Source organism: Drosophila santomea, chromosome X (assembly GCF_016746245.2).
Source record: "Drosophila santomea strain STO CAGO 1482 chromosome X, Prin_Dsan_1.1, whole genome shotgun sequence".
NCBI lineage: Eukaryota > Metazoa > Arthropoda > Insecta > Diptera > Drosophilidae > Drosophila > Drosophila santomea.
In genome coordinates, this window is record NC_053021.2 from 20498163 (window position 1) to 20521351 (window position 23189).

General features: G+C 42.2%; 7 protein-coding genes across 8 annotated transcripts; 3 read left to right on the top strand and 4 right to left on the bottom strand.

The window, feature by feature from the left end:
* Positions 1-1392: 1392 nt before the first annotated feature.
* Positions 1393-3983, bottom strand: LOC120455667. Its single transcript, XM_039642062.2, has 3 exons — positions 2848-3983; positions 2480-2778; positions 1393-2144 (listed from the first exon to the last, which is right to left on the bottom strand). Exons 1-3 carry the CDS (start codon positions 3850-3852, stop codon positions 1673-1675), a joined length of 1776 nt encoding a protein of 591 aa, XP_039497996.1. The 5' UTR covers positions 3853-3983; the 3' UTR covers positions 1393-1672.
* An 80-nt stretch (positions 3984-4063) lies between these two features.
* On the bottom strand, positions 4064-6130 carry LOC120455669 (glyoxalase domain-containing protein 4). Its single transcript, XM_039642064.2, has 4 exons — positions 5947-6130; positions 5662-5711; positions 5476-5582; positions 4064-4965 (listed from the first exon to the last, which is right to left on the bottom strand). The coding sequence occupies exons 1-4, from the start codon at positions 6040-6042 to the stop codon at positions 4352-4354; spliced, it is 867 nt and encodes a 288-aa protein (XP_039497998.1). The 5' UTR covers positions 6043-6130; the 3' UTR covers positions 4064-4351.
* A 298-nt stretch (positions 6131-6428) lies between these two features.
* LOC120455668 (zinc finger protein 135) lies at positions 6429-8391 on the bottom strand. Its single transcript, XM_039642063.2, has 2 exons — positions 7997-8391; positions 6429-7932 (listed from the first exon to the last, which is right to left on the bottom strand). The coding sequence occupies exons 1-2, from the start codon at positions 8267-8269 to the stop codon at positions 6664-6666; spliced, it is 1542 nt and encodes a 513-aa protein (XP_039497997.1). The 5' UTR covers positions 8270-8391; the 3' UTR covers positions 6429-6663.
* A 601-nt stretch (positions 8392-8992) lies between these two features.
* On the top strand, positions 8993-12359 carry LOC120456330 (probable nuclear transport factor 2). The gene is made up of 4 exons (XM_039643097.2): positions 8993-9253; positions 9823-9894; positions 9965-10063; positions 12044-12359. The coding sequence occupies exons 1-4, from the start codon at positions 9146-9148 to the stop codon at positions 12155-12157; spliced, it is 393 nt and encodes a 130-aa protein (XP_039499031.1). The 5' UTR covers positions 8993-9145; the 3' UTR covers positions 12158-12359.
* On the bottom strand, positions 12295-14429 carry LOC120456328. Its single transcript, XM_039643096.1, has 3 exons — positions 13697-14429; positions 13369-13492; positions 12295-13230 (listed from the first exon to the last, which is right to left on the bottom strand). The coding sequence occupies exons 1-3, from the start codon at positions 13748-13750 to the stop codon at positions 13013-13015; spliced, it is 396 nt and encodes a 131-aa protein (XP_039499030.1). The 5' UTR covers positions 13751-14429; the 3' UTR covers positions 12295-13012.
* Positions 14430-15591: 1162 nt separating this feature from the next.
* LOC120456001 (microsomal glutathione S-transferase 1) lies at positions 15592-17617 on the top strand. 2 transcript variants are annotated; one of them, XM_039642558.2, is made up of 2 exons: positions 15592-15745; positions 17200-17617. In XM_039642558.2, the coding sequence occupies exons 1-2, from the start codon at positions 15617-15619 to the stop codon at positions 17524-17526; spliced, it is 456 nt and encodes a 151-aa protein (XP_039498492.1). In that variant the 5' UTR covers positions 15592-15616; the 3' UTR covers positions 17527-17617. The 2 variants fall into 2 exon arrangements, with proteins under 2 accessions (XP_039498492.1, XP_039498491.1); XM_039642557.2 differs by lacking the exon at positions 15592-15745 and adding an exon at positions 16215-16441.
* A 1523-nt stretch (positions 17618-19140) lies between these two features.
* LOC120456000 (cystathionine beta-synthase) lies at positions 19141-23009 on the top strand. Its single transcript, XM_039642556.1, has 4 exons — positions 19141-19271; positions 21010-21234; positions 21471-22512; positions 22571-23009. Exons 2-4 carry the CDS (start codon positions 21012-21014, stop codon positions 22872-22874), a joined length of 1569 nt encoding a protein of 522 aa, XP_039498490.1. The 5' UTR covers positions 19141-19271; positions 21010-21011; the 3' UTR covers positions 22875-23009.
* The last annotated feature ends 180 nt before the right edge of the window (positions 23010-23189 follow it).

Sequence of the window (23189 nt, forward strand, 5' to 3'; positions counted from 1 at the left end):
GGAAATTGAAGAATAGAGAGTCTTCTATTCCCCATTTTGGTATCCCTCTTTTTACTTAAGAATAACACCCTTCGTATTATTATACAAGAACGTGAAGAATGGCAGTTAAATTTCACCAACGAAAGATACACCAATATCAACTCTACACCAACTAATAATGAGGAAAAAAATTAATATATAAGTGAGGCATTTAAGAAAAAGAGTATCTTCTACTCACCCACTGCCCCTTTCTTTTAAGATACAGATATCATTATAGGAATTTAAAGCATTGCAGTTTAATTTCACCAACGAAAGATTTCCCAATAAAAGGCACACCAACTAACAATAAGGAGACAAAGCATTTATAAATAAGGCAGTTGAAAAAGAGGAGTATCTTCGTAACCCCCCCTTTTCCTTAAGGAGGGTATTAAGTGGTATATTATAAGAATGTAAAGACTTGTTGTTGAGCTTCACCAATGATTGATACTCCAATACAAGCGACACCAACTAAATATTCCCGAGTAAAATCAATATCTTGACCGTGCAAATACAAGAGTATCTGCTATTTCTGAACTACGTATACAACATTTCTATACGCTTTTTGCCCGTTGTTGTTGGGCATCCGCGACATGCGACAAAATAAAATGTAATTTCTCTTTCAGGCCCAGTTCCAGTTCCAGTTTGCAGTTTGCAGTTTGCAGTTTGCATTTTGCAGTTCCCAACCCTGGCCAACATGCGACAATTCAATGCTGACAACAACGACGAAAAATGGCAAAAATAACAACGATGCTAGCAACAAAATATGCAAATCGTAGTTTCTAGTTGGGTGAGGTCAGGCGTGCGGGGTGCGAGGTGCGGGGTGGGGGGTAGGGGGTATTGGCCAAATTGGAGTCAAGTGCAATCGTATAACCGCCCCATCGAACATAAATAATTTAAGAGTGTGAAAACAAATTTTTTATACCAGGACCGTCCGGAATTTTGTTTAGATTGTATGTCGCTTGACTAAAAATAAGTGCAGGCGATACAAGAAAAAAACCTGTTTTGTTATGGTTATAATCTCGTTGAAATGCGATATGGTGATTTTTAATTGTTATGCCTTTTTAAATGATTTTATTTTGATGTTAGCTTTGTGTCATTGCCATTGATTTTGTTGGCCCCATTTAATAGTTATAGTTTTTACAGCGACTGCACTTTGTTTACTTTATTTATGCCGCTTATTTGTATTCAAATATGGGGCAGTGACATTTTAATTTCGGATAATTTGCATGCCAAAAAGGGTTAGGTGCTCGATTTGAAGTCATTTATTTTCGAAGGTCTTTATTAAAATCAATGTGTCTTCGGTAAACATTGCAGTTCCATTTTAGAGTCTGAAATGCAACTAATAATGTCATTATAATAACACAATTCAGTAAATGAGGGCTTAACTTTAGATTTATTTATAGGATTTTGTTTTTTCATTGCATTTCTATGATTTAGTCACGTTACATACAAAGCTGGGCTTTCAATGTGGCACACACCTACTTCAGAATGTGCTGTTAAGATTTCTGAAAGGACCTCGTCCTTGTTTTACAGGATTTGGTAACTTGGTAACACTTGGCCTGACCAAAGCCAACGGTTCGAATAGAAGGCACTGCCTATAAGCAACGCCCTATAAGCACTGCCTTCCATCCAATCCGCCGACTTAGTGGGACCCCTAACCATCCACATCCTTTTTCGTCTCCAAATAGTTGGGCGAATAGGTGGGTGAGCTGAAGAAGCTGGACCTGTTGGAGATTTTGGTGCGCAGTCGCTTGGTGGTCACCAGTTGGGACATCTTGCGGAGCGTGATGTAGTCCTTGTTCAGCATGCGGCACAGTTCGATGAAGGTGCACAGTTGTGGCGACTTCAGCTGGGCGGCCAGATCGTATGCGTCATTGAGCACCTCCGTTTGGCGCTCGTACTTGTGGAGCACCGCGTGCGACTTGGCCATCAGCATGGTGCTGAGGAACTCCCAGATCCGACTATTGCATACCCTGGCCTCCTCGATGGCCTTCTGGGCGTAGGACAGGCTCTGCACAAAGTGGTTCTTTTGCATGTGCAGATCGGCCAGCTCGTGGAGCAAGTAGCTCCTCTCGATCGGCAGGCGGGCGAATAGCAGCCGTTTCTCCAGGTACTCGATGTGGTTTCTGTAGGCGGAATACAATCGTTACTGAATTGGGTATATGTTTTCCTATAAGCTATTATTATTATTATAATATTATTATTATAAATCAGAGCTCGCAAATAACAGTTGACCGTTTCTTGCAGTCACCAAATAACTGTTTTTTGCGCACCACATGCGCAAATAGTCAGACAAGAACCGTTTTCCAGTGTCTCTTGAACGAATGCACGGTGCTCAACCAAAAACACAATTTCGTGTTATAATAATATATATATAATAATATATAATATATAATATATAATATATATAATTTATAATATAAATTGAAGCATACTTCTAGTAGAAGTCACAAGAACTCACTGGTCTGCCAATCGATCGGTGCTCTGCTTGTCGGTGCCCGCATAGGAGTAGGTGGATCGGTCTCCGAAGATGAACTCCGTGTGCTCCAGGGGCTTGGCCACCGGTATGTTGAGCAGCTGGCACATGGCGGTCTTGTCGTAGGGCGTGACCCGCGTGGGCGGCAGGCGGTAAGTTTCGCACAAGCTGAGGGCCAGATTGTTGTACACCTCGTTCATGAACTCCGCCTTCCAGGGCATCAGCCGGTTGGTCTTGATGACCACGTAGCTGCCCATCACATCCTCGACGAACTTGCGCAGGCGCTGTAAGTATATTTTATTAGTTAAGTTATTGGTGTTACACTACACCACTACACCAAATTTGTAGCTCACCTTGATGTCATTCCTTCTTCTCAGCACCTTAATGGTCCGCAGGATGCTTAGCATGTTTCGCCTGGTCTGGTACTGAATCCTGAACAAGTTCGCTTGCCGCATTCGATCCTCTATGCGGGGATTTCTCTGGAAGTACTCGTTATACATGGGTTTCCTTGCCTGGAGCATCCGTGTGAAAGTCTTCAGCCGGCGGAACGAATACTCCAGATACTCCGTGCGGTCTGGCGAGGAGCCGAAATTATTGTCCAGGAGACAGTTGGGATGCCGGCGAAGTGTTTTCAGAAAGATAAAATCGGTCCAGTTGCGACCGAGATAGTTCTGATAAAAGATCTTGGTCTTGCGACGCCTGCGCTCGGTTTCCAGTGGCGAGAGCATCTCCTCCTTGAGATCGAGTTTGCTCTGGACATCACACTCTTTTCGCTCCTTCAGGATTTTCCAGAGCGGCCGCTTGTCGGCCTTTCGCAGCTCCTCCTGCTGGTGTTCATAGAAGCCGGGCAGCTGCGTGGAGTGCTCCATGAAGAAGTTCGCCAGGCTGAAGCCCGTGCAATCCTTCAGATTCTCATCGACCAGCAGGAGGCGATTCTCGAAGCCCTTCAGAGCGGTGCCCGCATGCCGTCGGACATTGTCGTGCAGCAGGGTCTTGTTCTCCTCAAAGCGATTCAAATCGTAGAGGGCATCTGCCAGCTCCATGGATACGTTGGCGTCCCACACCTGTCTCACCTCCATGGCCCTCAGACTATCCTCCAAGGCGCCCTGCGTCAGGGCCACCGATCTCTTGAACTTACTGCGCAGATACAGCGCCTTGTGGTCCACATCCTCCACATTCTCTGTGATGCACTTGTCGAAATACCTTTGGGCAAAGCTGTTCTTCCGCATCCTCGCAAAGTACTGACCCCAACTGCGATAGATCCTGCGCTGCTGCTCCGGCGGCCAGTCGAAGGTTTCCCAAGACTTCAGATCTGCCACCAAAAGACCCGCCGGTGCCGATTGACTCGAGTCCTTCATCCTACACCAACGCCTCCTCGTCGCTCAAGTAAAAAAATAAAAACAAAATTCAGGGAACAGCCTAAAAAAAAATGCTACAAAAAATGGAAACAAAACCAATTTGTCTCTCTCCTAAAACTGAAATGAAAATGAAGGAAAAATCTCGAGTACGTGCTAGGATCATAAAAATAAAGGGGACTAAATAAATTATATATGGTCTAGATCAAAAATATATAGGTGTTTCTGTTTTATTCATTACTAGACGAGTTAAAAAAAAATACTCATAACAAAGAAAAATATGGAATAACGCACCCATAAGTTTATGTAATGAAATATAAGTACTTAATGCAAACAGTAAATATTGAAAAAATACCAAGAACGAGCGTAGGTGATGTTTAACAATAACATATCAAATGTGTAATATCTCCGTCGAAGACAACCATTCACCATTAGAGCAATACAAATTCCAAATACAAAAGGTGCTGTGTACAAATATCAGTGCTCAGTATCTCTGGGAGAATCACTTCTGTTGGAAGGGATCCTTCTGGATGTACGTGTCCAGTCGCTGCTCGCCATCGGATTCCACCTGAGATAGCTGCCCGAAGCCCTCCTCGTCGACGAAGCAGATCTCATGACCATCGGGATCGCCGAGGATCACCACCGTAACGGTGGCCTTACCCGGCGTATCCAAGGTAATCAAGGGTGTTAGAATGGCGCCGCCAGCTGCTTTGACCGCCTCGTGAAGCGGCGGTTGCTCGGCTGCCGGAATGGCAAAGGCAATTCGTCCATAAGCCTTGGCTCTATTTATCGGCTCTGCGATCTGGGTGATCTCCAGTGAAGCCTGCTGTTCGCCGTAACTCAAACGCAGGCTTGCTTCGCTCTCCTCGAGAACTTTCAGTTTCAGCAAATCGTGCCAGTATTTGCGCGACTTCTGAAGATTGCTCACATTCAGCTCCACCGATTGGACAGGATCGGAGCTAGCGGACGGCTGATCGATCACATAGAACTTATAGCCATCGGGGGAAGTCAGCAGACTACCGGCCTTTCCAGCCACCTGTGTCACAGGATACGAGTGCTCAGCGGCCCGAGAAAGGATATCCTTTGAGTGAATCGTCACGCCTCCGAAATCATTGCCTAAATGAAGAGAAGTATGTATTGATTAACAGGATTTATAAAAATATTACAACTTGGGAAAAAATAATTAAAAGGGAAATATTACTTAAGCAATTATAGCTGTTGTTTTAATTCTTTTAGTGGGTTTAAAAATATCATGCAGCTCTCAGATTTTCCTTATCAGTCAATTTATGTGAAGAACAGAAATCCTCAATGCGGTTTAAAATAAAACTACTGATTGATTTCTACCTACTCAAAGATAACTTTGTGCGTAATCATAAAGCAAACGATTAATAACCAACAATCTTTAGCGAAATATGCCCAGTCACTTATCGAAAAGCTATTAATAGTGAACCACTTAATTAAAAAGTGGTCGAAGATAGAGTAAGTCATTTGTACGCTAAGATAGGCCAGTTTACAAGTGTTAGATTTCATGCCGCGGTATACAGGGTGGTTAGTATGTTTAAGATTTGGTTTAATTTTAAGAAATATTTGGAAATCACGAGCATTTTTATCTGGAATGTGTCTCACCCATTTCGTAGCTGTTCACTCCATAGTTATACGTAAGTTCGATGACGAAATGCGAACTTTCGGGTCCATAACCCACCATGGTTTTGCTCCAGCGGTTGTCGTAGGGCCTGTGAAGGGTTAACGATTACCGGTTAGTCCTGTCGCAACATGCTGACATGAGCACGTAGTCGTCCCCCTCGCACTCACCCGTTGCAGGCGGCGTCGCAACCCTCCTTAAACTCCTCATGCCGCAGCACCTGTTGCCGTGCGACCAAGCGAGATGGCGATAGAAGCGAGCAACAATAGTGGGAGAAAAAAGAAATTTTAACACAGTCATTATATGACATTATCAGGCATCTGGGCTTTTTAATTAGCAGTCGCGCGTCGTTAACACGTAGTTCAGATAAAAATACAGCCAGACACAACAATCTGCGATAAGGAAGTCTGGAAGTCTGCCGATTTCTGGCGATATTCCCGGCCCACACGACTCACCTTCATGCCCAAGATTTGGCGAAAGAAGAAGGCGTTTTTCGCCCGATCTCCGATTTTGAATACATAGTGCAGGGCACGTCCCGAAATTGCCGACATCTTTGCGTTTATAAGTGGCCGTTTATTTAGCAAGTGTTTTCCGATCGAAAGTCGGCCTGTTTATGTACATTCCTATTCAGTGTGACCGTTTGCAGAGCGCCAAATATTCCTAGCGACGGCAGCTTTTTGAACTATCGATACTTGCTATTTTTAGATAACTCGAATAAAAATAAATCACTGTAAGTTTAATTTTTTTTTTTAATTTGAACATTTTATAAGTGTCTTTTACTCAAAAGCGCCTTTTGTTGATAAGCCTGATTCGAGGAAAAAGGAATGACGATCCCAGTATACAAAAGTTCGGAATTCAACTTTTGTGACGAAAATGATTTTACACTCGACGAAATTGGTGTACATCCGAATATCAGAGCAATTATCAACAATTTTATTCTCCAAGGATAATTCAAATATATGAAGGGAACGGAACCCTAACAACTTAAAATATTTCATAAACGGGTAGTTATAACTATTAAATACATTGTAGCAGCAATGCTTAAGTGTCTTGAAAGTAAGATATTTAAAAATGTTCGCCAATGTGCCGCACACCATAGAACACTCAGCACAGATCCCAGCCCAGATATTTGCATGGGAACTCATTGGATATATATGGATAGTTATGGTTGATCATAAGGCTTTCGAAGGGCTTAGTTTATGGTCATGGAACTGCTCTTCCAGTCGCACCACGTCTTGCGATTCTGCGTCCTGCTCTAATTTGTGCTGCCATTCCGGATCGAGTGCATCCTCCTGCTCTAGTTTGCATTGACTCTCCTGCAGAGGATCCTGTTTCGGATTGTGGGACTCTTCACCTTGTTGACTCCCATTGTGCCGTTTGTTCGCCTGCTTGGCTGCCTCATTTGGGTGGATTTCCACGGCGAGATCCCTCTGCCGTAGCTTTTTCTTCTTGCGAAGCTGCTCCTGATGGACTTCCCGAGCCTCCTGATCCCGATCACGATCGTGCTCCTCCTGCTCTTCACTCTCCTGACTCTGCTCCCTTCTTTTCCTGTGCGTCTTTCTCGCGCCGTGCCTTCTTAGATGCAACTCGAGGGTTTGTCGCGAAACGCAGGGCTTCTGGCAATGAACGCAGGCAAAGGGCCATTCCTCGGCCATTCCTGCCTCTCCTGAGCCCGTGGGTTCCGTGTGCAACCGCTCGTGCCGCACCTGCGATGCATGCGTGCCAAACTTTTTCTCACAATGACCGCACTGGAACCTCCGCTGGCCCTCGTGAACCACCCGAACGTGCCGGCTAATGGCGCTCTTGTGGCGAAACAGTTGCGGACACTGCTCGCACTTGAAGCGCTCCCAGGTGGGATTGTGAGTGCGCAGGTGGGTCAGTAGCTCCGTTCTGGTCACCTTGGCCACGCCACAGTGCTCGCACACGTGCTCCTTGCGCTGGGCATGACGCTTCAAATGCTCGCCCAAGGCATTCTTCGTGCTATACTGCCGGTTGCACAGCTCGCAGATGAGGTCGCGCAGCTCCTGCTGCAGCTGCTCCAGCTGGGGATGGGCGTTGCGCATGTGAGAGCGCAGCTGCTCGTAGCGAGTGAAGCACTTGTCGCAGCTGCGGCACAAGAAGGGTTTCGAGTAGCCCTGATGGACGCTGCGGATGTGGGCCTCCAAGTACGGTAGCTTATACACCTGCTTGCCGCACTGATCGCAGGCCAGGCCAGCGCGCCGTTTGCTGCCAGCGGTTTGACTAAGCTGTTGCTGGCTGTTCTGGTACTCATCTTGATACTCCTCATCCTCACGGTCGTCGAGCGTCTCCTCCTGATCCTCCTGCTTCTCCGCAAGCTCTACCTGCAGGCTGTCCAAACGCTTTTCCTGCTCTTCCTCCAGTTCCTGGTGCTTTTCCTCTGGGTTTTCTCCGAGTCCTTCGTCCGGCGGCTCCTCCTTCACCTACGAAAGCCCTAAGAAAGTTTTAATACAGGTTTAACCAGCCGCAAAGGACATATATATCCACCCTGTCGACCGCAATGTCCATTGGCTGCCATTCGCTGAGCTTCTGGCTGGATTCCCTGGCCACTTGGCGCAGCTCTTCAAAGTAGACCACCGCGTTGTGGCACAGGTTGCAGATCTCCGTGGGAAATCCCTGCGGCTGCTGCTTAATGTCGATGTCCAGGAACTTCTGCAGAATCGCGATGAGTCGCGGATCGGGACACTGGGTGTCGCGATCCCGCAGGTGACGCAGGCAAATCCTGCACAGGCGGGCGAGGTCCGTTAATGTGGTGAGCATCGTCACGAATCGTGCTGCGTTAAAAGCAACGCTCTACGTGGAACACCAATCCTTTTTTTCCGCCACCCAAATTTTCCTACTGCAATGCACACGCACAGCCAGTGTGACCAGAGCGGGCGACACCTGTTGCGCAGCATTTGAGGGCCACTCTAATTGATATCGTTATCAATCCAGTTGGTAAGCTTAAAAGAGAAACTTTTTATATCTAAAAATAACAATTTTAACAAACTAAGAATTGGTTTTGGTTTTTATACAGTATATACTACGTAACGCCGTAATGTAAATGGTAACCATAATTGTTGAATCGAAATCGAAATCTGAATCGTAATCGTAATCGCAGAACTTAATACAAATCGCAATGAATTATGAATATCAGCTTAAAAAATTCCCATTTGTTTATTTTTAAAGTGCTAACAGATGGCATTACCAAATTACAACATTTTAAAACATCAAAATGGATTGTAAATTCCCTCAGCTTAAATATGACTAGTTACAAATAAGTAAATTAACATTCCTCCCGAAAAATAAAATAGGAAAAACAAAAAAGTTTTTCCATTTATTAAAGTGTTATGCCTGGTTGCGTTGTGTTAATTTACCTGATAATGTCAGAGAAGATTTTTAAGTATTTCAAATTACTGTTTAGGAAGCACATCGGGTTGCAGTCCTTGCTAGCACGTTGTAATCGATAATTACCTAGAGCAGCCATCGATAGTGTCGCGCAGAAATCAATGTTGTTCCAGCGCTAACAACGAGTGCTGATCTGAGCGAATTTGGTTGATTTCATTTGGTTTTGTTTTAAATTAATCGTGTCGTCACGATCGGATCGGATCAGATTCCCCCATTACCTTTGAGCGTACCGCCTATACTTGAAGTGAAATGTCGCTTAATCCACAGTACGAGGACATTGGCAAGGGATTTGTGCAGCAGTACTATGCGATATTCGATGACCCGGCGAATCGGGCGAACGTGGTTAATTTCTACAGCGTAAGTGTTGTTGCTCTTCCCGCTGCTGCTCATCGCCTTTCATCTCTCCTTTATCCCCGTCTCCTCTTTCACCTACGCATTTATCTCTTGCCATCCCACTCACACGCACAGGTGACGCGCGGCGCGCCCTTGAAAAATTCCGCCTCCTTTCAGCAAAAAACGAAAAGAAAACTGTTGCAATGCGAAAAAGAGCGCGAAAAAGCAGCTGGAGATATATGGCCGGCATATCGGGATATTGGGAGAATAGGATGAATGGATGATAGGGGCGGGGACAGCGTTCGATTCTCGAAGTTTCGAGTGACACATTACGCCCATGTTCGCATAAATAAATACACACATACGAAATATATGGCCAACATACAACTGAGGGCAGCACGATAGAACCCAAAATATATACACGAAAGGCACTGAACAAATTGCACCAATTACTTGGAAAAACTGAATTCATTTTGTTTTTCTTTGTCAAAAAATTAAACCAAAAAATTAAAAATTATAAAATGAAAAATACTAAAAATTGTCTAACTAATTTAGTTTTGAATGATAATATTTACTTATTTTTTTACTTTCAGGCTACCGACTCTTTCATGACCTTTGAGGGCCACCAAATACAGGGAGCACCCAAGATTCTGGAAAAAGTTCAGGTAAGTTCTGATTATATACAGCCTTTTGAGTATATGTATAATATCTTACATTCCCTTTGTATTCCCGCAGAGTCTGAGCTTTCAGAAGATTACCAGAGTGATAACCACAGTGGACTCGCAGCCTACCTTCGATGGCGGAGTTCTGATCAACGTCCTTGGAAGACTACAGGTAAAACCAGCATTCTCATTCAGAAAAAATGTCCCTAACTCGCTGTCATAGACTGCCAGCGGCGGCGGTTACAATATTAGCACTGCCGATCAAATGAATCGCTTTACTTTTTAATTTTCCCATTTCGTGTTGAGTTTTTCAACACGTAAATGCTTAACAATCATATTTTTGTAACATATAGAGCCGCTAAAATGTTTTGTTTTGACTGACGCAAGAGAAATACTTTTATTTCGCAATGTTTTCCATTTATTTGTTTTTCATCTGCTTTTGTTGAAGCCTGCCACTTTTTTATTCCATGAAGTATTCTGCTTTCTGAGATACATATGCATATTTTCCATTGCAATACGAATGAGTTTGAATACACATCAATTTTTATTATACTACCTACTACCTTTTAAAAAAGAACAATTGCGTCAATGTTTTTTATGATACCATATTGTTAGAAATGGGTATAATCCAAATTCAATCGCTCATCACTTTAGATATGAAATCATTCATCATGCTTCCGTAGAGTCGTAAGGGCAGTGCTATTTGCCGACCGCCGCTACATCACTTATTCATTACAAGCCACCTGAATCGTATATCGTATATCTGAACTCTGGTTATTAAAAAAACGAACGCAAATGTCAAAACCAATGCAGACCGACGAGGATCAGCCGCATGCCTACATTCAGACCTTCGTATTGAAGCCGGTGGGCGGCAGTTTCTTTGTGCAGCACGATATATTTCGGCTGTCGCTGCACGATGTGTAGCGCCAGCGACCCCGATCTGCCACGCCCAGTCTACAGATTCCAGCGCTCGGCCATATATGTGTAAATCGAGATCGAGATCGAGATCGAGATCAGCAGCCAAACGATCAGCCAGCAGAGATGCAGAGACAAGACCCAGTTAAAAAACGAAAGAAAACAATATCTAACCGATAAGATAGTTCTGCTGTTTGCCGACCTTATGCCGCCCAGCCACGCCACTCCGCCCACACATACCAAAAAAAAAATATTTATCCTTGGCGTCTCGTCGTCGTCCAATTTCTTCTAATTATCCTCACAGTACGTGAATGCCCAACGATAATTAACCGAATCAAAATGTTGCGCATTTCATTTCGTGCATGGTTTTCGTTGATTTTGAGTTGGATTTTCTAATGTTCTTTCTAACCACTTCGGTTGGTCGCTGGGAAACTGGAACCTCCTATTATTGCCATCTTAATGTAACACAAACGATTTTTGTACGCACTCAATACAAATTTGTAATATTTTGCTGTACATTTCCAACTAAACGGGTTTGAAACAAATATGTTTTCTTTATAATTTTATATGCTTCAAAACTCACTGATATTACTCTTATAATTGTTCTTAATACTGCCTTTTCATCTGTTACCAAGCACAATACCCATTTACTAGCCTGAACTTTCATATTGTTATTTGAACTCATGATTCATCAAAAAGTAAATTGTAAATATCCCAAATTGCTTATTTCAATTTGCCTCAAAACGGTGTCTGAAAGTTTAGCTATACGAATTATGAAATTAAGAAGATCAGAACTATTGAAATTGTAATACTTTGTTCTTTAATAGTAGAACATATGTTCCATTTCGAATGAAACTGATATTAAACAGATGAGAAAATTCGTAGACTTTATACACCGTAATATTTTCAAGTTCAATATATTCAAGTATCGGTAGGAAACGTGAATATTATTTTTGCTGGAACATTTAGATTAAAGTCTCATTTTTTAATAAAAGTGTTGTCAAGTTAAGTTCCATTCTTTGAGCGGAAACTGTACAGTGAACACGCACCTGCTCACGATCAATCGACTGCCAGCTGTACACCCTTTTGCTCTGACCTCGGCTTGAAACTGTGTGTACTCCTTTCATTTCTAACTCAAAACGTTGAAATTGTTTTTTCGCACGCTTGTTATTGACTTTAAACGATACTTTAAATGCTGGGCATTTATTAACATATTTGTGGTTATATTGTTTTGCAGTGCGATGACGATCCCCCACACGCCTACTCGCAGGTCTTTGTCCTGAAGGCCAACGCAGGCACCTTCTTCGTGGCCCACGACATCTTCCGCCTCAACATCCACAACTCTGCCTAGGAGCGCTCCACTCCCCTACACTTGCACACCACTCAGCACCACACACAACCGACATCCAAAGATGCCCAGCCTAACGATAACAACAAGCTCGTCGGTGGAACTCAGCAAAAAGAATAACAAAGCCAAGCGCGGTCTCACGTTTATCAGTAAATCCAAAAGCTAGAAGAAGAACGAAAACACAATAAAAAAAAAAAAGAAATTATACGCTAACTACTATTACGATGTCAACAAAATGGGCCGCCAGCTCACCTTCATTTGTGTCCCATTGTGCCTGGTACTCTCGTTTTGCGCTCGACGATGCACGAGGCCCCCAGAATTCTATGTTCCGCAAACACCTGCATCTCGCGATCCAATTTAGCTAGGGCTATCGAATTTGGTATGTGACCAGCTCCAGCTACGAGTTCGGATATCGAATTCCCCGAAAACAAGCAGGAAAAGCTGGCCACCTTACCACCTAAGTTTAAATTGATTTTCTAGACCTTTTTATATTTCCAATTGAATTACTTGTACTGTAATTATGAGGACTATTTTAGAAAACCGTATTGCAAATGTATTGTGTCGGATGTCCCGCTTTTTAAACGATTACCTGAGTACCGGGACTGCCACACAGTCGGGAGTATTGACTCTAGCTTTCTTGTATGACTAATTGAGCGATGGTGAATTACTTTTTATTGAGACAAAAAAAAAACACTTAAATATAAAGATTAACGTTAACAGTTGGTTGTTTGTATGATTGGCGGAATGGCCAGCTAAATCGGAAAGAAATGTATAACCTTACAAGCTATTAAATGCATACTAAAGGAGCTCCAGAGGACTTGGCCAGTGGTCTCCGTTTGAAAGTGAACGATACACGATTCACTTGTCGCGAAATGTGAACACCGCATCGAATCCGAACAGCACCCCATTCACGATGGACAGCGAGGCCTTGATGAGCGCGAGATCCCGAGTTCGGGTCCGGAAGGAGAACTCCCAGGCCTCTATGATGAACACCCCGCTGGCCACGAACAAGGTGCAGCCCAGGACGCTGAAGAATATATCGATGCGCTTGTGTATGGGTGCCCGCATCAGAACACCTGCAATACACGAGGTATCTTAAGTAGATTTGTGTGCTCAAGTGTGTTTTTGGAGGATGTGAAATGCTTATAACATGTATTAGTATTTTTAAGGCACTAGGATGGTTAAGGATCCCATTATGCCCAATTAAGGCATACCTGCAAAGACCCCGATGACCACTATGATGTAGCCCGTGAAGGTGCCAGTGGCCAGGAACGAGGTCATTATATCGCGATCGTTGAAGCTGTAGAAGTGGAGCACTAGACACGCTACCGCAAAACCCTGGAAATGTAAGGGGGATTTTCATTTCTGATGCGTTTTTCCTTGTAATTTGCAAGTAGTTTTTAAAAAACAAACATTTGTTTGGTAAGCATACGCGATGCAGTTTAGAATTCTAATTTCCTTCGTTTATTTATGCTTTCGTTTATTTTTGCGTTTTATCTAGTTGTCACTTGGGATCGATCACTTGAAAAAAAAGTCCTTTACCAGCTCCAGAAACTTGACCACATTGAGGCGGCCTTTCCGCTCGCCGTGAGACATTTTGTGAAATTGCTGCCGCTGACAGTCCTCGAAAATGTGGTCCAGTTTGAAAATGTGGGTGGCGCAACTCAAGAAACTTTCGAATTCTTCCGATTGGCCTCTTTGGAGCGTGTTCGCGACGGCAGAGCGCTGGACAAACTGAATCTGAATCTGATTCGAATGGATGTCAGATGTCAGATGGCAGGCGAATGCGGCTGCAGTTGGTCGCAGTTGGGCCCAGCCAGCGAAATTAATTAATTACACTTAGGAAATAGGCTTTTCATTCTTGTTCCCATCGCTGTGCATCCGCCCACCTCTCGGTTCCATCTCTGAAGTGGACACCGTCTGCGTTTTCCGCTGCCAGCTGCACTCGAACCCCCATCCCTTACAGCTTGATTGAGTGGAGCATAATGACGCTATCTGCATGCATGCTCTGTGCCGGTGGGTGGGCATTGGGCATTGGGCAGTAGCAGCCCTATGGAATCGGACTCATTGTGCTCGCATTACCATTACCATTACCCCAAATTTGCTGCCTAACCTTTGGGGCCCAAGATCGGAGCTATTTCGCGGAATTGGGGCCAACGGGTCGCCAATTTTCCGATGCCAACCAAGTGGATAATGGAAAACATATGATTTGGGCAACAATTCTACGGAGAAAATCACTTCCTCAACTCATGATTAATGTGTGGGCATTATTTTTATGGACTTTATGAGAACTTCAAAGTGGATTATGAGTATTAATTAGATGTGAAGTTGAAATTGCAAAATTTCTGATCTGAAAATTGGAATTGAAATGTTTAAGTCAGACAGAATTTCAATTAAAAAAAAATAATATTTTTGATCCACTACATAAATAATATTAGAGTTTGTTTCGAAGGCTAGTTTCTTTTACTTTGTTTTTAAATACAATTTAAAAGCAATGGGGAAAGCTCGCATCGCCATCCGAACTTATATATAGTACATGTAGTTATAGTTTAAACTGATAAACAAGATAAGATCGACTTGGAATTTATGTCGTCAAAAGAGTCTCCTGACTGAAGTAATTATATCCCCTATGTTAAGGTAATTTTAAAAAATTTAAGAGGGGTGTTGTTATTATTATTATGAAGAAATCTTTCTATAACCGGTTATGATTTTACAATTAGTTCCCTTTAGAATATTTATGCCACAGGTTAAACCGGTTTTTCTTAACATACTTCGAGTGCCCCACTTATAACCAAAGAAGTATTTTTTTTAAGACAAGTCAGGAATTAGACTGGTAGGAGTATAATATTGTTTACTATCAAAAGCCCGGGGACTTAATGGGATTTACGATAGGCTTATCAGCTTGAAGGCAACTTTTGATATGATTCAACACATACTACTATTTATAGTATTCTTATCGCTATAATATTCTGATTAATCCGAATTTTCGTTCCGAATTTGAAAATGCATTTTTCGAGGCTTTTCTACCAGAACGAAATCCAATTGAGCTTTGCCAAGCTTTTTGTCTCAGCAATTTGACGGTAATTAGCGCCAATTCCCATTCCATTGTAGTTCTATTAAAAGTTAATCGCCATAACTTTACAGTGACAGCAAAACTGGTTATGCGTGATTGCGAACTATGGTCGGAAAAGATACTACACCGATATTTTTTGATATGATGAACAACAATATCTTCAGATAAATTTTCAAAAAAATTAAAAAAAATTTAATATAATATAGGAAAACTAGCTGATCTATTTGATCGAGCGAAATCATAAAACGCGAAAAACAGATTGGGAATTTTAAGGACAAGAATTCAGAAAAATCAGTATACCCAATATACAAGGTATCGACTGCTTCTGTTTTCAAACGCAACCCGATTACAACCGATTTCAGTATGCAAGTACACCTGTTGCTATCAAAATGCTCAATCCCGCACTCATATCGCTGGACAACCAGGTGTTCCGGTGCTACCTGGGATGGTCGGCGATACTGGTGCTCAAGATCTTCGCCGCGGGCATTTACTCGGGTCTGATGCGCTTCCTTACGGCCGTAAGTTATGTTTTATGGGGCTTATCAACCCAATCCTGCACTATCTACATTGCATCTACATGTAAATGGTTTGGATTCATGTTTCTACATACACTCGCGATCAGTTGAAGGTGATTTTTGTAAAATGTTTACTTGAGTTTAGAGATTGGAAAGATGGATCGCATTGAAGAATTATATTTACATTATTTTGTTGTAGGAAATTTAAGCACAACCTTTTCTTTTCTCTACGTATTTGCCGATCTAGGGTGTAAATTCAGTATTTGGCTTATGCTGCTCTACCATTTCGACCGCTGCTGTATTTAATTTGCATCACAAAAAACACTTTTTTTTCGTTTTGACTTTGCGAATTCAAAGGCTTTCTCACTCTCTCTCTCTCTCTCTCTTTCTCTTTGCCTCAGAACTTATTAATTCGCCGTAAAGAGAGCTTTTGTTTGCCGGTATAAAAGAAAAAAGCGCACCCGAGTATTGCTCACTTGATATTTTAGCGGCGATTGAACAGCTTGTAGAATACAGACATTCAAAGTTTAATATAAAGATAATAAAATTATAGTTAAAGCACACACAATGACCAGCCCCGTGGAACTGCTCAGCCTCGCAAATCCCGTCTTCAAGAGCTTCGCCTTTTGGGTCGGAGTGTTGGTGATCAAAATGCTGGCGATGAGCCTGCTGACAGGCTTGCAGCGGTTCAAGACAAAGGTGAGGGAGAAGGGCTGGGTGGCGAGCGGGTCGCACAGTGGGGTCAAAGTCTCGCGCCAGTGAAAGTTTAAATGGGTCTAACGAAATAAATTAGTCGATTTAGTAAGGATGAAAGCTATTGGGTTTTAACTAACAACGGTGATAATTAGTAATGTAACTTAATCTATTAGTATTCAAAATGTGTCACTTAAAACTACTCGTTACTTACTACTAATAAGTGAATTGAACAAAATAAAAATACAAAGTTTTTATAAAAAATACTTTCAAATATTACAGTAAATATGAATATACATATGTAAGAAGACTGTTACGAGTTCTCTGTTATAATCAACTATTACTATTATAATATCATTTTTGTATGTTCTAGAGATCATCTAGATTCTAGAAACTACTGTGCCACAATTCTGAAATAATATTTAACGCAGTTAGGATTGTTGGATTTAAAAATACAAATATTAACAACTTACTTATGTATAGTCAAATGTGCTATTACTATTGCATGTTATTATTTATTATAATTTAACTATGTTTTTAGTTATACGTCACATTTCTGGCTGGGGCACTGGTAATTCAGATAACATAAAATGTAATATTCCCTTTGCCAAATCGGGGGATAGCGATAATGTAGATAAGACAGGTTCGAATTGATCACGCATTTATATAGACATGGACTTTGGGGGTTGTACAAAATGATATGAATTTAGGTAGCATATTGCTTTAAGAAAGTATGGTTTTCTAATCGTTATCTTCGATTTCAGACCTTCGCCAACCCCGAGGACCTGTTGTCCCCCAAGCTGAAGGTCAAGTTCGACGACCCGAACGTGGAGCGTGTGCGCCGTGCCCATCGCAACGACCTGGAGAACATCCTGCCCTTCTTCGCCATCGGTCTGCTCTACGTTCTGACCGATCCGGCCGCCTTCCTGGCCATCAACCTGTTCCGCGCCGTGGGCATCGCCCGCATTGTCCACACCCTGGTCTACGCCGTGGTCGTGGTGCCCCAGCCATCCCGAGCCATCGCCTTCTTCGTGGCCGTGGCCGCCACCGCCTACATGGCCCTGCAAGTCATCGCCTCTGCCGCCTTCTGAGCACATAGGTCTAGTCCTAATAACCATTTTTTAAATCAATTTTTAAATATAGAGTTACGCCTGCCTCGGCTTTGGTGCTGTTGGATAACAACCTAAGATTGTTTTCTTCTTGGGGGAAATTCAGTATGGCAAAAATTAATTGAATCTTATAAAGATAAATCAATTTAAAGCAATTCAGTAACGAACTATTTTCAATGCTTTTAAAAGTGTTACAATTCACAATATCTAAAAAAAAACACCGCTTAACGCGGCAATAGATTCATGACCTTTAACAATAAAAAGTTCTGATATCTACTTTTGTGACGAAATGCGTTATGCATTAGAGTTAATCATATAATACACTATTTGTAATATACGCACTTCACGCTTTATACAAATATTTTCTTGGCCCTTCGGACATTTTCCTCTCTATTGTATTTTGTAAAATGAGTACATTTTAAATAGTCTATAGTAATTAATTAATTAAGTGTGCAACACTGTTCTGGTGCGGTTCGTTAATATGCAGCCTGCCGTATGCAGGATAAGGTCTTTGTTATAAGGCGAAATTGATACCAAGTAATAAACAATTTAATTCAACTACTTTTAATAATTTACACCACATCACGTGTTAAAAATCAAACCATAACTAAAATTAGTTGTCTTTTGAATAATGAGCACCTCATCAGTTTGTTGACGTATGTATGCAGTTTAGAGCTTTACAAAATTCAGTGCTGTATAATGCTATAATATTACATATTATTATTATTCCGCTATGCTATACAATTTTTTTAGTTCCTTAAGAACTTTAAAAAATAAAAATTTATATCCAGTGCTATACAATGCTATAACATTTTTATGGTTTGTTGACTTAATTAAGAGCTATAAAAAAAAAACTTTGCATCCAGTGCTGTATAATGCTATAACATTCTATAGTGTAGTAAACGACACTAAAAAATGTTTAACTTGCCTCTCTTGTGAAAGCTAAGTTTGAAATAATTTAGAGCTTTACAGTTTTTGATGAATTGGTTCTTGATTTACGGTTTTAGGGGAGTTGGTCGTGTTCAAAGTAAAAGAGTTTAGAGCTTTGCACATGCTGTAAGAAACTGATTTGTTTTTCAGCATTAAGTTACAAACTAAATAAAACAAATTAAAAATTTATTTAGAAAATGTATATGATATTACTGCGTAGTCTGAGTATTCAGATTCTCCACTTATTTTCAGTGCAGGAAATCGCAGCTCAAGCCATGCTGTGTAAGAGGGAGAGCGAAAACCGGTTATCACTATCTGTTTCATTCTCGCCTTTACAATGGGATGAGTACACTGAATCAATCATAATCATTTTGGACCACAATATACATTATTCATTTAAAGTAAAACATATCATTCTTAATAAAAGATAATATTAGGTCTATCTAGACTGACTTAAGAAATTAGGTAAGTTTATGCACCGGTAAAGGAAAATAACAGGCAATGGGTATAATTCAATGAATATAAAAAATAATACTAAAGCAACGGCAATCATATCAGTATTATTTATTTAAAGTATGTCCATAAATCATATGTATATTTGCCACACTGTTGTTCTATATTGTGATGGATATGCGCACCACTGTGCGCTGCCCCTGTCTCTGCCGGCGGCGCAAGTTGTTTGCGTTGGTTAGAAAATGAATTTTTAGTTAATTGCCTTCGTTGGCAGCATCGTAGCGGTCGCTTCTCGCAGTCCTGTATTGAGTTGGTCGCTCCTGAGTCGCTAATCACCAGCACCGGTAAGTTAAACTGAAGCTAAGAACTGTGCAAAGTGCATTCGTCCTTATCCTTTTCATTCGAAGTTCCTCGTGCTGCCTCTTTCTTGCTGCACGCAAGTCATAGGCAAATTTCCAGCCGGCGAAATACAAGTACAAAGAGAGAAACATGTGCTTGTTATTTCGTATGTTGTTTTTTTTTCTCACATATTCGCCGTTCGTTTTTGTTTTTGTTGTTCTATTTTGAAGCCGCGTGCTTGTGAAACAAATATATACGTAGTACATATGGAAAAGTGCGTGTGTGTGCATGTCTACGCAGGGGGAGATAAACAAGAAAGAGTAAAAAAAGGAAAAATCGGGATAGTTGGGATTTTACACGGAAAGAAATAGAAACGAAATAATATAAACATTAGTGCAAAATATAAATTTTAAAATGCGACTAATTGATATTTTGATTAGAATTATATTTAACTAATGTCGTCAGATTTAATATTTTATTTTTATAATTTATGAAAAATAGTTAAAGTGTGGTTTAAACTCTCTAAATATTACTTAATTTCAGATAGAGCTCAACCTTACCTAATTACCTTAATTAATTACCTTACCTTAACATGCCGCTACTACAGATTCCGACCTACCCTATCATTAGTCCTGAGTTCAAAAGATACATACATACCTACAAATCGTGGCCCCATATACAGATAGCAAAGCTTTTCATATAATAAATGTTCCCTTATTTGAGTTTACTTTGTTGGTGATAGGTTTCGAGTGGCGTGTCGTATATGGCGCAATCAATCAGTGCCACCTGGAAACTTTATCTATAAAAAGTAAACCCCTATTTACTTACCAAGTTAAAGGGCTTCGACTTGGAAAGTGATTCTTTAAAATAAACAAAAAGATCAATGAACGGAAAATCCGAGAACCACGTTCCACAGAAAATCGATTTCCAATCGAATCGAATGAAGTTTTCGCACAACCTCGTGTATTTTGGAAATTCGTTGATTGTGATAAGCAAAGCCTTGAGCTTAAGAATCTTATTTTTGTTTTTCTTATTAATAATACCCCTTCATAAGATGTGTCTATCTGAAGTTTCTCTTCCTGTTTCCATCTGATTTTCATATCTTTAAGTTTTGTCACGTCATCGCTTTTGAGGCCCGACCTTTTCGCTTTCGATTGAATAGTAATCTCACGCAATTTCGCAACCTCGTCGCAATGAGACAACAAAAAATGTATTTTGATAGAGATTTTTCCCCTATTTGCACACCGGAATCTGTGGTGATAAGGTACGGGTCATCGGAGGTCCTCCGGCACCATCTGGCGTTTGTAAAATCGAGAATCAAGCGAGCCTTTGCAAATTCCGAATTTACCAGAATTGCCAGCAGATTAGTTTTTTTAAGTTATGTTGTTATCACTATATGCAGCCTAAGCAAAATTCGAATTTTAAATATATATTTTATCGTATCTTTGTTGGTGATAGATTGAGTTGAGATATATTGACGCGTCTACAAAGGTTTTCCCAATTTCCCAATAGATTCCTCATAATTGTCATTAGAAAAAAATAGTACACTCTTAAACTGTGTTCTAAAGTTTACATTCTATATTCTGCGAATGTATTAAATTATGCAATTAATCAATGCAAAATTAAATTTGCCGGCAAATCGCTTTAACTAATTTCTATATTTTCAGAACCATGTTAGTTACCGAAACATCCGCTTTTGTGATTCCCAGGCACATTTTAATGTTCATTCCTTCCTCCTTTCAGAGATGCCACAACCGAAGCCATACGAGAGGCCCGCGGACTTCATCGATCCCGGCAAGCCGTCCAAGTGCAAATGGCATCTGGGAACCGCCGAGAAGTCGCCCCACATTCATCGGGGCATCGCCCACCGCCAGCAGATTACGCCCAACATCCTCGAGGTGATCGGATGCACTCCACTGGTCAAGTTGAACAACATTCCTGCCAGCGAGGGCATCGAGTGCGAGATGTGTAGGTCTATGAATGCCACTGACTTAGTTTCTATTTTCTTACCCAAGACATACCCCTGATTTGCTTAATTTGTCCTCTTAATAATAATTTAACAGATCTAAGTTTAATTTTACAATTTATTAATATTGTATTGTTCTGTATTGTATAGAAAATGTCGCCACATTATAGAAATAATGTTGTGTCCCAATATCTTTTAGAAAATCCACACATTTTAATTGCCTCTTCCCTCTTTACAGATGCCAAGTGTGAGTTCCTTAATCCGGGAGGATCAGTGAAGGACCGCATTGGGTACCGCATGGTGCAGGACGCCGAGGAGCAGGGTCTCCTCAAGCCAGGATTCACCATCATAGAGCCAACGTCTGGAAACACGGGTATTGGACTGGCAATGGCCTGTGCCGTTAAGGGATACAAGTGCATAATCGTGATGCCGGAGAAGATGTCCAACGAGAAGGTGTCCGCGCTGCGAACTCTCGGGGCCAAGATCATACGTACGCCCACGGAGGCAGCCTACGATTCGCCGGAGGGTTTGATCTACGTTGCTCAGCAGCTGCAACGGGAAACGCCCAACTCGATTGTCTTGGATCAGTATCGCAACGCTGGCAACCCGCTGGCTCACTACGATGGCACTGCCGCCGAGATCCTGTGGCAGCTGGACAACAAAGTCGACCTAATTGTGGTCTCCGCGGGCACGGCGGGAACTATTAGTGGTATTGGGCGTAAGATTAAGGAGCAGGCTCCCAATTGCCAGATTGTCGGCGTGGATCCTTATGGCTCCATCCTGGCTCGACCTTCTGAACTCAACAAGACCGATGTGCAATTCTACGAGGTGGAGGGCATTGGCTATGACTTTCCGCCCACCGTTTTCGATGATACCGTCGTGGATGTGTGGACCAAAATCGGCGACTCAGACTGTTTCCCCATGAGCAGACGGCTGAACGCGGAGGAGGGTCTGCTGTGCGGCGGTTCCAGTGGCGGAGCGATGCACGCTGCCCTCCAGCATGCCCGCAAATTGAAGAAGGGCCAGCGGTGCGTGGTCATTCTGCCCGATGGCATACGCAACTACATGACCAAGTTTGTGTCGGACAACTGGATGGAGGCGCGTAACTTCAAGGAGCCGGTAAACGAGCACGGTCACTGGTGGTGGAGCCTGGCCATCGCCGAGTTGGAGCTGCCCGTTCCCCCGGCCATTCTCAAGTCGGATGCAACGGTGGCTGAGGCTATTGCCCTGATGAAGAAACACCGCGTGGACCAGCTGCCCGTTGTGGACCAGGATGATGGGTATGATCACCTTCCCTTTTTTCCGATCGTTTATAACCTCTTGTTTTTTCCCATTTAGTTCTGTGTTGGGCGTTGTGGGTCAGGAGACTCTGCTCACCCAGATCGTGAGCATGAACCGCCAGCAGTCCGATCCCGCAATCAAGGCGCTCAACAAGCGAGTAATCCAACTGAACGAATCCGACATTCTGGGCAAGTTGGCCCGCGTCCTCGAAGTGGACCCTAGTGTGGTCATCCTGGGCAAGAGCCCGGCCGGCAAGGTAGAGCTCAAAGCTCTGGCCACCAAGCTGGACGTGACCATTTTCATTGCCGCCGGCAAGCAGAAGCCCAAGGCCAATGGCACCACCAACGGCGGCAGCCACTAAACTGGAGCGTTTTCAACTCCCGACCTGTGTCCTAGAAATCCAACCACCTGCAGACTACGTTACGCATTTTTAACTTATACCCGCATGCATTTTGATTATTTCAAATAAAGTTTTATCCTAAAGTATCAAGCTAAATTCACATAATTATTCGAGGTATGGTATCTGTTCATCCCAGATATACTCAGCTATCTATATATTATAAAATCAACATGTGTCTGGAACAGTGCACAAAACTAAACCTCAAAGATGAAATTCTAAAGTATTTTAAATGGGCCTGTTAAATGCGGTCGTAACAGCATAATATTAAAAAATAAT